This window comes from Mytilus edulis, chromosome 11, assembly GCF_963676685.1.
Source record: "Mytilus edulis chromosome 11, xbMytEdul2.2, whole genome shotgun sequence".
Taxonomy (NCBI): Eukaryota; Metazoa; Mollusca; class Bivalvia; order Mytilida; family Mytilidae; genus Mytilus; species Mytilus edulis.
In genome coordinates this window covers 70,503,426-70,516,654 of record NC_092354.1, presented here as the reverse complement: position 1 = coordinate 70,516,654, position 13,229 = coordinate 70,503,426, and the positions used below count along the sequence as shown (strand labels likewise).

General features: G+C 34.7%; 1 protein-coding gene and 1 long non-coding RNA gene across 4 annotated transcripts in view; one reads left to right on the top strand and one right to left on the bottom strand.

The window, feature by feature from the left end:
- The window catches only part of LOC139496175 (intermembrane lipid transfer protein VPS13A-like), a 141,533-nt gene that overhangs the window by 60,858 nt on the left and 67,446 nt on the right, over positions 1-13,229 (top strand). For 2 of the 3 annotated variants that reach the window (XM_071284643.1, XM_071284644.1), the window contains 4 exons: positions 8,586-8,707; positions 9,330-9,446; positions 10,220-10,372; positions 11,923-12,087. In XM_071284643.1, the coding sequence (XP_071140744.1) occupies positions 8,586-8,707; positions 9,330-9,446; positions 10,220-10,372; positions 11,923-12,087 (557 nt within the window). Of the gene's footprint in view, positions 1-8,585; positions 8,708-9,329; positions 9,447-10,219; positions 10,373-11,922; positions 12,088-12,572; positions 12,588-13,229 lie in introns of all 3 variants that reach the window. The other variant, XM_071284642.1, reaches the window with a different exon arrangement.
- On the bottom strand, positions 22-8,213 carry LOC139496176 (uncharacterized). The gene is made up of 3 exons (XR_011657554.1): positions 7,478-8,213; positions 6,993-7,104; positions 22-1,320 (listed from the first exon to the last, which is right to left on the bottom strand). It is a non-coding gene; the product is annotated as an uncharacterized lncRNA (long non-coding RNA).

The window sequence follows — 13,229 nt, the reverse complement described above, 5'->3', positions numbered from 1 at the left end:
ATACTTTATTATATAATAAGTACCTGCAGCGTAGACATTAGTCTGCCGCCTCCCCGATTGTAATAATGACCAGTGACTAACTTTAAAAGTGAAATTGTATTAATATATATATGGTTAGTATTGCCGCGCTTTGAGCTCATGCAAAACTCATGCTATTTAAATATAAATATATATCATTTAAATAATAAGAATCGCTTTAACTTTCTATTGTACTAATTTAAATATTGAGTACGTAAAGCAAAGCATAGCGTATAAAGCTATAGTCTATTTCAAAATATGCAGCGCAAAACTATTGTCGTCAATCGTCAAGAAACATGATGATATGAAATATGAATATGATATGAATGGAAAACATATAACACGGAAAACACAATTAATATGAAATGCATAATAATGAACCAAAATGGATAAATATATCCGGTGACATACACCCCCTCCTACAAAAAGTTTCGTCTCGAAACTATATCGAAACCAATATATCAAACCTTATACAACAATATGACACTTTTGAAATTTGGGCATTCTAGATAGGTATGCGGCAAACGCCTCTATACCATATAGCAATGACCAAAATTCAAGACAACCAATAGGATTCACAAACAAATAACAGAACAAAAAAAAATATCAAAAAGTTAAATAAAATTAAAAAAATCTTTCCTCATTGCTTTGAATTGCCGTTGACAAACGATCAATCCAAATTCTTGCCAAATCAAATGTAGGATGTACCCCATCCACTAATCTGTTATACAAATATCTAAATTTTCCACTCTTACATTTATGTACAGGAGAATGAAAAAAATGGAGTGATAACATGATTTGTATGATTAAATTCTGTAATAAAATTATTTACATCCTGTATAATGGAGTTAAGTTCTAGCTGCATCCTATCGTATGCATTCTCATACTTTAAATGACTTGTTTTTCCAATAGACAATCTATGTAAATTCCAAAGACAGAAACTCATAGTTGTAATAGTAGCAAAAACTACCTTACAATTTATACTTTTCAATTTAGTTTCTGTATTTACTATAGTATTCTTTAGTCTCAATGCATGTTCAAAACAACTATTGTCAGTTCTTTTAAGAAATGATTCCTCATAATTTGATCTACGATTCCTTTCTAAAGAACAAATATCCGGTATTCCAGCTATGAAATACACGATTTTCAGACCGTCTATATCTTTAAGATCCTCATATGCATATTTGCACAAAGTTTCCAATTTTCCTCCAGGCACTACACGTACTAACGTTTTACAACGAACTTTGCCTTCTAGAACTTTTCCTCTACTAGACGTGTAAATATATGTATGCTGATTCATTTCTGTGAAACAAACAAAAATGAAACTAAATAGAAATAAAACTAAATTCCAAATATCAATAAAAAAATATTCAAAGGTTAAAACATTAAAATACTAGTATCTAACATAATCTTGAAAACGGACTGGCGGTTTCACTTGTCTACTCGACCGCCGCACTTGAATTTCAGACTCTGGTTGGACATAATCTAAAGCGCTCGGCGCATGATTATCAGAGGCGCTTGACGTTTGATTATCAGGACTGGTTTCTGATTCACTACTGACGGGAACTGGGTTGCTAAACTCAGATACATCTAAAATACTTGACCTCTGACCATCAGATTGTTCAATACTACTGTCAGGACTACTAGATCGCTGACTTACTTCATCTAGATTCAAAATGCCCGGATGAAATTCATCCGCTAAAGGGTTCAGAGGCAGTACTATATCTACTCGACGCCTCGGGCAATCGTGCACTAAAAACTCTTCTTCTGAATCAGATTCAGAAATATCAGATGAAGTAATTGAAACAACTTGGTCGTCCGTAGTGATTTCGTCCACTGTTTTATCAGAGTCTAAAACTTTGTCTACTAATACAGACGGACAATCTTTCTTCTTTGAAACTACATTTCTCTTATCTTGGGAGTTCTCACTACACTGAGGGTTTAAAATGGGAATGGAAGTAATGGGAAGTAACATATTCCTATGTACTGTTTTACGGCCCCGACCGTGTTCCTGTCTGATGATATAAACCGGAATATCAGAGTCAGGTTTTGAAACTATAACATAAGGTTGTTTACCCCACTTATTTTCTAATTTATGTTTCCCTCTAAACGCCACATTTTTAAGTAGAACTCTATCACCAGGCTCCAGTACTGACTGTCTGACTTTCAAATCATATCGCGTTTTATGACGTCTCCCAGTCCTTTCGGCTGATTTTTCAGCTGTTCTATAGGCAAACTGCAGTCGTTTTTTCAAATCACTCACGTATGCAGAGTGATCTTTTGTAACAGACTGGTTTGGATTACCTATAAAAGCATCAATGGCAAGCCGCGGGTGCCAACCAAACATCAGATAATGTGGGCTGTATCCAGTTGTATCGTGTTTTGTTGCATTATAGGCATGTACTAACGGCGCAACATACACTTTCCAATTGGATTTCTTTTCATCATCAAGAGTACCCAACATGTTTAATAAAGTCTGGTTAAAACGCTCGCACTGACCATTCCCTTGCGGGTGATACGGAGTAGTGCGAGATTTTTTTATGCCTGCTAATCTACACAGTTCCTGGATAACCTTACCCTCAAAATTTCGTCCCTGATCACTGTGAAATCGAGATGGAAAAGAATAGTGCTGAATAAAATTTTCCCATAATGCTTTAGCTGTAGTTTTAGCGGACTGATTTTTCGTAGGTATAGCTTGAGCGTACCTCGTAAAATGATCCGTAATGACCAAAATATTCTCATATCCTCCCTTTGACTGCTCAAGAGTTAGAAAATCTATACAAATGAGCTCTAAAGGGTAGGAAGAACATATATTTACCAATGATGCAGAATTCCTGCACTTCGACTTTCTGAGTATGCAGTTCTGACAGTTCGAAACTTTTCTCTCTACGTCTCTATCAATACCCGGCCAAAAATATCTTGATTTCACAAGTGATAAAGTACGATCGCGCCCCTGGTGACCTACATCGTCGTGCAGAGCAGTCAGTACTAGTTCATGGTAAATAGAAGGTAATACTAGTTGAAACACAGCTTCATGATTAATGTAGCTTTTCCTATATAAAACCTTATCTTTCAGACAAAGTTTATCCCATTCTCTCAATAATCTTCGGACAAGATCCGTCTCATGAGACATCTGACGCTTAGTGAGTCTATGACCGGTTGTAACTAAATCAATAACTCTACTTAAGCATGAATCTTGTCTCTGCTCATACGTCCAATCTATATCAGCGAATTTGGATGTATCGGCTAAAATCTCGCTATCGTTGTCTATAAACTGAATATCATGTGACAAACATACAGTTTCAATAGCAGGGTTTGTATCTGGAGTTAATACTATAGATTTACAAATAGCCTGAACTACGTCACTAAAAACTTCTTTACAATCGGACGGAAGTCTAGAAAGAGCGTCAGCGTCAATATTTGACTTGCCTGTTCTATACACAATGCTGAAATCATAGTTTGACAATGAAGCAACCCATCTATGGCCGGTAGCATCTAATTTAGCTTTACCGAGAACGTACGTAAGTGGATTATTATCCGTTCTAACGGTAAATTTGCTACCAAAGAGATAATCATGAAACTTGTCAGTTACAGCCCATTTAAGCGCCAAAAATTCTCTTTTATGGGCTGGATATAACTTCTCTGGGCCACGTAAGCTACGACTAGCGTAAGCTATCACCCGTTCTTTACCCTCCTGTTCTTGATACAAGACGGCACCTAAACCGGTACCACTTGCATCAACGTTTACAATGAAAGTTAATGAAAAATCTGCATATGCAAGAACTGGTGGGTTTGTCAACTTTTCAATAATAAGATCAACAGCATTCTGTTCCTCGGGACCCCATTTCCAAGGACTAGGCTTACTAGACTTCTTTCGTTTAGACCCAAGGTTCTTCTTGTTCGTAGGGTGTCCAAGAAATAGGTCATTAAGAGGCTTTGCAATCTTAGCGTAGTCTCTAATGAATTTCCTGTAATAGGAAGTGAAACCTATAAACCTACGAAGGTCCTTAATGCTCTTTATAGCTGGCCAATTTTGGACTGCTATAACTTTCTCTGGGTCGGTTTTGATACCGTCGGCGGACACTATAACACCAAGATATTTAATCTCCTTCTTAAAAAATTCACACTTGCTACCTTTGAGTTTTAAGCCGTGGTGTTTAAGACGACTAAAAACAGACTCAAGCCTAGCAACATGGTCATCTATGTTACGTGAAAATACCACAATATCGTCTAAAAATACTAAGCATTCACGTAAATGAGCTTCTCCCATGCATCTTTCCATCAATCTTTGAAACGATGCCCCTGCGTTTGTCAGACCAAAGGGGAGCCTATTAAATTCATAGAACCCCAATGGACCTAACGAAAACGCGGTCTTATGCTTGTCTGACTCTTTAATGCCCATTTGCCAATATGCCGATCGAAGGTCCAGTCGCGTAAAGTATTTAGCCCCAGCTAGACAATCAATTGTCTCGTCAATGCGAGGCAAAGAATAACTGTCCCGAATTGTCTTCTTGTTTAAAGATCTAAAATCTAAACAGAAGCGCAAAGAACTGTCCTTCTTACGCACGAGAACCGCGTTACTGGCGTAAGGACTGTTAGACTCCCTTATACAGCCCGCCTCCAGCATTTCACGTACATGTTCTCTTACCTCATCGAACAATGCTGGAGGAATACGCCTGTAAGGTTGTCTAAAGGGTTTGTCATCTGATAACTGGATCTCGTGCTCCATCAGATCTGTGAGCCCAATGTCAGTGGGTCCTTGGGAGAAAATAGACCTATACCTGCTAATTAAACCTTTCAATCTGAGTTTAGTATCCTCAGGAACATCGAAACTCTCTAAGTTAATTCCTAGGGATGATAACTCCTGATCAGACAAACTCCCTTTCTCTTCATCAACAGCGCTTTCAGCACTGTGCACATCTACATGACGGACAACCTTAACCTCGTTCAGAGAACACAAGTGTGTTTTAGGTTTTATGACCATAGCTTTGGCCGTCATGTTAAATATTCTAACTGGGACCCGACAAGTTGACCCCTTAACGTTTACTACCCGTGGACATACTGACACATCTGACAAGTCATCTGACAGACTCTCAGTCACTACTGTACATGCTTCTGGTGTCTTAGACCTTGCTAAACCAGATACATTTAAGACTGATAAAGGTTTGATCTTGATGGGATTTTTATTCGTAGAGTAAACTTGACCTATTGCTTCATCTTTGATAGAATTAAAAGCAATATCCCACTCTCTTGGGATCTTGTCTATGTTAGTTTGCTGTCTACCAACCATAGAACATGAATCTAACAATCTGATAACATTTGTACCAATAATAACAGGTACATTTTTGTTATAATCAGTAAGAGAGACAACCAACAATGGTATCATAAAATCTTGCTCTACAAAATCAACCTTTATACTAGCTTCTATGTAACCTAAATACGGTAAAGTGGTACCTCCTGCCACACTAATTGATAAGCTAAAGTCATCTAAACTTTTCAATTCAGGTGGAGGTGTTAACTCATTCAACATACCTTCAGATATTGTTGATATCATGGAACCTGTATCAATCAAAGCCTTACACTTTGTATTATTAATGTAAATAAAAGATTCATTTGCTAAACCAATCATACGTTGAGCAAGAATGCTCTGCGTACAAGTATCAACAAGTTTGGGACTAGGCACATTCTCAGGCCTATATAAGTCTCTGGTTTGTCCCTCAACCGAGACCTTTACCCGTTTAAACCCCTCGTCTGAGAATTATAATTCTGGTTTTGTTGGTTTCCTGTATAACCACGGCCACGCCAGCCACGGTTATTATTAAATCTACCCCTTCTATCAGACCCTCGATAGTTCCCGCGACCTTGGCCACGAAACTGACTATTTGACGAACTTGTATGATCATCAGGTTTACTTTCTTTTAATTTCTTTAACTCTCCCTCAAATGATTCCATTCTAGTATTCAAGAGCTTCATGGACTTAATCATCTCTTGCATACCTGACTGTTCAACAACCGCAGGTTGATGTTGAATCTTATTGTCAGAACCTGAGGCATAATTTGATAAGTCCAATTCAATAGATCGGATCTCTTTTAATAACTGATCAAATTTTTCAACAGTATCGTATTTATAACGACTAGCATTTTTCAAAAGGGGATCTCTGAGACCTGACCACAGCTTTGATCTAAGCATGTCGTTTTTAGCCTGTGAGCTAATTTGACCTTTTTCAACAGCTTTTTGGGCAATATCTTCAAGTCTCATACCATAATCAGCAACAGACTGACCTTGTTTCTGAGTTTCCATGTAAAACTTTTGAAGCAATGCTTCACTACTGAACACATTTCCATATATCCCATCTAATTTTTCAATAATCTGTGTGGGTGTAGCCCCATCTGGGAGTGATAACAATAAACCCCTAGCTTTACCTTTTAGGGACCCTCTTATACACTGCAATAATATAGTATCTGTATAATTACCTTCCCGTATTATACATTTAACTTCGAACTTCCATACGTCAAAAGACACTTCACTTTTTTCTTCCCCAGAAAATACAGGTATCTTGGGTTTTGCATATGAAGAGTTTGAACAAGAAACGGTAGTATTATTACCAAAACCTGCAGCATAAGTTGCCACTCTTGCTATAGACGAAGACCTAACAGGTGCCAAAGGAGGCTTAGTATGAGCAGTAGTTCCCCTTATAGGAGTACTATGTCCAAAAGATACATGCTTCTCACTACTTAATTTATCAAACTCATCTGATGTTACAACTCTAAAGCTTGTATTATGATTCAAAAACTCAATCATTTTCTGAACGTGTTCTTCTGAAATCTTAGGTTCAGTTTTTAAACCTTGTTTTGACTCCGCTTCAGCCATCACTTGAACTTTAACCAACGACAAAAACAACACAAAATAAACAAAACAAAACAAGGACAATACACATGAATGAAATGAAAATGATGTAATGATGATGAACTTACTCATATGTCTGTGTCAATGCAAGTCGCTTTCTTACGTCGCTGCTGTAACTATTAGTGCGTAACTTGTTAAATCAGGTGCGTGCTTCTATTCATGCACAAACAATAATCAAATCTGTAAAATACAGTAAAGATGATAAAATATATTCAAACAATAAAACACAATGAATTTTTAAATCAATAAATATTTATAACAGTTTGTTTTCATAAATGAATGTCAAATAAATACTACTACAGTTCACCGGCAACAGTTGTAAAAATCTCCATCCGTGCGGAACGTTGATCGATTAAATTCCTTCTATGTCTAGGTTGTCACGTGATAAAGCAATACACATTCACCTTCACAGGTATGCTGACCGTGCATGTTTCAGTTGAAATTTGTAAATTGACTTTCACTAATAATAAATAACATCAAACATATTTACATGATGTAGTATGAGCTTCCCGGTAGATATGCGCACTATAAGAAATATGAATTTCAAATATACCTTTCAAACAACAGGGTTTCACAGTCGTAAATTCACAATATATAAAGCAGTTGCTGACATCAAAGTTGACAAGTGGTTGTTGTCTCACCATGAAGTAGCGGTACTAATTGTTCCGGAACCATTTTCTCGAATTTGACTGTATAACAATAAACGTTGGACGATCTCGGTGGAACCTCCAAAATGTCGCAGGAAGAATGGAACACCATATAAAATCGACTTGGGATGAGGGATAAATCACCATAAACCCATAAACTTGTCGTTGTAATGCGTGTGGGCCATTTCTGCATTTAATGAGTCGTCCAATATATAAATACTTTATTATATAATAAGTACCTGCAGCGTAGACATTAGTCTGCCGCCTCCCCGATTGTAATAATGACCAGTGACTAACTTTAAAAGTGAAATTGTATTAATATATATATGGTTAGTATTGCCGCGCTTTGAGCTCATGCAAAACTCATGCTATTTAAATATAAATATATATCATTTAAATAATAAGAATCGCTTTAACTTTCTATTGTACTAATTTAAATATTGAGTACGTAAAGCAAAGCATAGCGTATAAAGCTATAGTCTATTTCAAAATATGCAGCGCAAAACTATTGTCGTCAATCGTCAAGAAACATGATGATATGAAATATGAATATGATATGAATGGAAAACATATAACACGGAAAACACAATTAATATGAAATGCATAATAATGAACCAAAATGGATAAATATATCCGGTGACATAACCAATGGAACAAATGTAAGACTGCAACTGTCATATCTGTCATATTCCTGAATTGGTACATGCATGTTCAGGAGAAAACTATGAATTAAACATATTAAATGCATGGAAAATTTCAGAATTTACAATATTGATAATTGGCAGGTTATCTTATGAGCACATCTTCAAATTCAAAATTAATAGAACATTATACAAATATATTTATAGCTTGCAATTCCATGTGAGCCAATGCTCTGTGTTTAAGGCCATACTATGAAATATGATGGCCATACTTTGACCTATGATGGTTTACTTTTACAAATTTTAACTTTGAGGGAGAATTGTCTTATTGACACTCATACTACATCTTCTTATTTCTAATCTCTATTTACAGTGAAAGAAGATCTGCCTCCTCCACCATCTAATTGTATGGACATTGTTGTCAAGATAGAAAAACCAGAGATAATCCTGATTGAAGATCAACTTAATCCTAACTGTAACTGTCTTGTACTGGATGTAAGTATCAATACTGTTTTAAAAAATGCAAACCAAATGAAACTTTTCCACAGAGTCATCTCCTTTTGGTCAAGGTATTTAAATCTTTGTTAGTTCTATTGTCCCATGGAATGAATACTATAGCTATTCTTCTCTGTGAAGTTTATTCACTGGGACCTTTAAATTTCTTCTAAGAGAAATCTAGCGCTCATTGATTAATTTACCAGTAAAAAATGATCTAAGTTGATGAAAGTACATGTATCTACTCACAAAACTGCATGTGATGTTGTATTCAGTCAATAACAACTTTCATTTGGTTCGCAATAATGGTTTCATTCCTATGGGAACCAATGTGGACCTTTTTGTTGAACCTGCAACATTTTGTTGCTGAAGAGAGACATAGAAATCCTACATTTAGTCATGGCTTCATTATTATTAGGGTTCAGTCTGTGTTTTTTTCAACATCAATAACTTTTTCAAACCTTCAAAACTTGAACAGAAGCTATTTTATGATCTAAAGACAATATTGAAATCAAATTTTGGAGTAAAAAAAAGCCATTTTCATGCTTTACTGATTTAGTTTTGTGTGATTTCTTCATTAAATCTTTTTATTATTTTTAAAACTTTATCTTTATATTTTTAGATGGAAGTAATTTTCAAGATGAAGATCCATCCAGAATCCCAAGACATGTCAGCCAATGTTAGAGATTTACAGATATTCTCCTGTGTCTTCAGTAAACGGAGATCTGTCCAAGCACAGGTAGTTATGTGAAAGGGTTTATTTATGTAGAAAAATAAAACATATTTGGGTTCATTACTGTAAAATTTTACAAATAAGATAAAAGCTCAAAATATTCTCTTGTATTAATTATATATAATATTCTCTGAAAGTAGGATAAGAGTCTTGAATAAAAAAAAAAGTAGAATGTATAAACTCACAAACCGGTTTTGAGTTAAATATTATTGAATTTAATCACAACAACAAAAGTATTTGACAGTAACTATTGATTCAATAATGTTTTAAATATATATCAGTTCTACAGCTAGCTTGTTCTTTCTTTTATTTTTTTAACCCCATGAAATTTATCTGAGCCCAAAAAAATCTATTTATCATAAAAAAAAAATCAGAATTTACGTTTATTTGTTAGTAAAAAGTCTTCATTAAAACTCGGTGGCCGAATAATCTTGAGTAGTCTCTTCTGTAATCACTAGCCAATCAACACTGAGGTTATGAGTTCAAATCCCGCTCCTGAGGGTGCACTTGACTACAATCTTTAATGACTAGGATTGCCAGTTTTCCTAACGAAGGTCAGTAGTTTTCCCTGGGCACTCCGGCTTCTTCCACAAATCAAAAATAGCCACCACGAAATAGCCAAAAAGCAGAGCTTGAAAGTGGCGTTAAAACACCAAGAATCATAAAATATTTTTTTTTAACAGTACATGTATGGTAACATGCAACATATCTGCAAATCACTAAAAAGACAACAAAAAAGTGACACTGTATTGATGCATAATCAATGTTTATATTTTCAGATTTTGAACCCATGTGAGATATCCTTCTACAGTAAAACACCTTATGGTAAAGGTGCCCACATGGACATAGCGACCTCAGACTTAATCCTCAACATATCTCCAGCTACCATCAAAACCATGTCTGGAATCAGTGCTGCACTGGCTGCAAAGCCTGTTAGTGTTTTTAATGTTTAACTAGAAATCAATTAGGAGTTTTTAATGTCATAGATATCTATTAAAAATGTTTAATGTTAAATATAGAATCTGTTCAAAGTATTTAATGTTAAATATAGACATTTTTGAGAGAGTTAAATGTTGAATAACAACCTCTTTTAAGACTATTTAATGATAAATTTTGATATCTTTTTATAGTATTTAATTTTAAATCTTTTTATCTTTTAGGAGTGATAAATGTTTTAAACCTTTGTAATTATACCCCACGCAACGAAGTTGCGGAGGGTATAATGTTTTTGACCCGTCCGTCCGTCAGTCCGTCCGTCAGTCCTGTTTCTTGTCATCGCAACTCCTCTCAAACCACACAACAGAATTTCACGAAACCTTTTCAGATAATAAGGACATACTATGTAGTTGTGCATATCGACGGGAAATTGCGATTCAATTTTTTTTCTAGGAGTTACGCCCCTTTGAACTTATTTACTTTAATGTACTGTTGCAACAGTTTGTCATCCCAACTCCTCTCAAACCACACAACAGAATTTCACGAAACCTTTTTAGATAATAAGGACATACTATGTAGTTGTGCATATCGACGGGAAATTACGATTCAATTTTTTTTCTAGGAGTTACGCCCCTTTGAACTTATTTACTTTAATGTACTACTGCAACAGTTTGTCATCGCAACTCCTCTCAAATCACACAACAGAATTTCACGAAAACTTTTCAGATAATAAGGACATACTATGTAGTTGTGCATATCGAAGGGAAATTACGATTCAATTTTTTTTCTAGGAGTTACGCCCCTTTGAACTTATTTACTTTAATGTACTACTGCAACAGTTTGTCATCGCAACTCCTCTCAAACCACACAACAGAATTTCACGAAACCTTTTTAGATAATAAGGACATACTATGTAGTTGTGCATATCGACGGGAAATTGCGATTCAATTTTTTTTCTAGGAGTTACACCCCTTTGAACTTATTTACTTTAATGTACTACTGCAACAGTTTGTCATCGCAACTCCTCTCAAACCACACAACAGAATTTCATGAAACCTTTTCAGATAATAAGGACATACTACGTAGATGTGCATATCAACAGGAAATTACGATTCAATTTTTTTTCTAGGAGTTATGCCCCTTTGAACTTATTTGCTTCAATGTAATTCTGCAACAGTTTGTCATCTCAACTCCTCTGAAAACACACAACAGAATTTCATGAAATTTTGTAGATAATAAGGACATACTATGTAGATGTGTATATTGACAGGAAATTATTATTCAGTATTTTTTCTTATACAATTTTTTTTTTTTTATACTTATTTATTTTCTCCAATGACAATGTGGGGACGTGGGGTATGTGAGCGTGCTCACTAAGGTTCTTTAATTTTTTATTGTGCTTTATTTAATGTTGAGTCTTTATATCTTTCCAGTGTGGAGGAATAATTGAAGTCCACATCGATTTTTAAAGGAAAAGCCCTAACAATTTGAACAATTTATTTATGTCATTCAAGTTTTAGTTTAACTTTAAAATTTTAACTTTCAGGGTTCAGAGGATGAAACCAGTAAATATACAGTACCAGTCGACCTGTGGGAGGTCAAGAAGCTACATGAAACTGATTTCTGGTTCCTTAAAACAGGAGAGGAGGTTGAACTGGAACCAGAAGAAATATTAGATGAACTGATTGAAGAAGAAACCAGAGCAGAACAGGTATTAATCTGTTAAAATAATAATTAAAAAAAACAGGCTACCAGTTGAATAACAATTTTAGAACATTGTTAATTTATTACGATTTGTTTTGGTGGCCATTTTCACAAAAGTTTTATGAAAAAATATCACACTTTAGTGAAGAACAGTAAACTTTAAAGAATATTTTATTTAGATTGGTGAAATAAACTTCAAAATCTTCACATTAGGATCAACTTTGTTGGTTCATGTCTTTATTTTTCACTTTTTTTTAAAAACGACCAAGTTCTTGAAAACAGCTGGAAAAAATTAAACAGGATTTTTCTACAAGGCATTTTTGGTGTTTTTCGTATTATATAGAGATGGCTGGTAAAAAAATGTCTCTTAAAGAATACTCTTAACATTTTTTTTAAAGTATTATATTGTATAAGCTGTCAATTGCTTTAGTTTAATGTTGTGTATCCACCTAAATGTATGTTGCCATGTGTAATGTATTGGTTCCTTTTCAGACTACATCAGAAATGGTATATGACCTTTCACATTATATATGTTCACAATCCCTCTGTGTATTCGTGTATTCTGCACATTACTTTGACTTTTCTTCAAAATGTAAAAAAAATATATATGTACATATAAGGATGTTACTACAGAAAAATCGTTTCGCCTTGATGTTTTATGCATACTGCAAACCAACTTAGGACTATCTTATAATTAAATATAGAGGAGGGGAAGGCTATTTGAATCATAAAAAAATATTAATTATTTTAGGCAAAAATTACTTCACAAAAGTGTATTTCCTCACACGTTTAACATCTACTAATTAGATGTTGATATCCTTGAAGCTTCAAGTGTTTTTGTGTATGACTGCACCTTAAATAAAAATTAAAAAATCTGTTGCATAGGGATGTAAGATAATAACTTTAACAAATCTTTATATTTCCAAATACTATCTATACTATACTTTATATCTAATGTAATCATTTCTATAACGGGTGACGTCCAAACTTTGGTATGAGGGAACTAACATTGATTCTAATGCAATTTGGATGTAACAATTTTTTTCATTGGCTAAAAGTTACCGTCAAATCCACATTTGACCAGGCGTAACTAAGGAGGGACCCGCCATTTTGAATTGGTTGAATCAACAAATGTTCGATTACTACTAT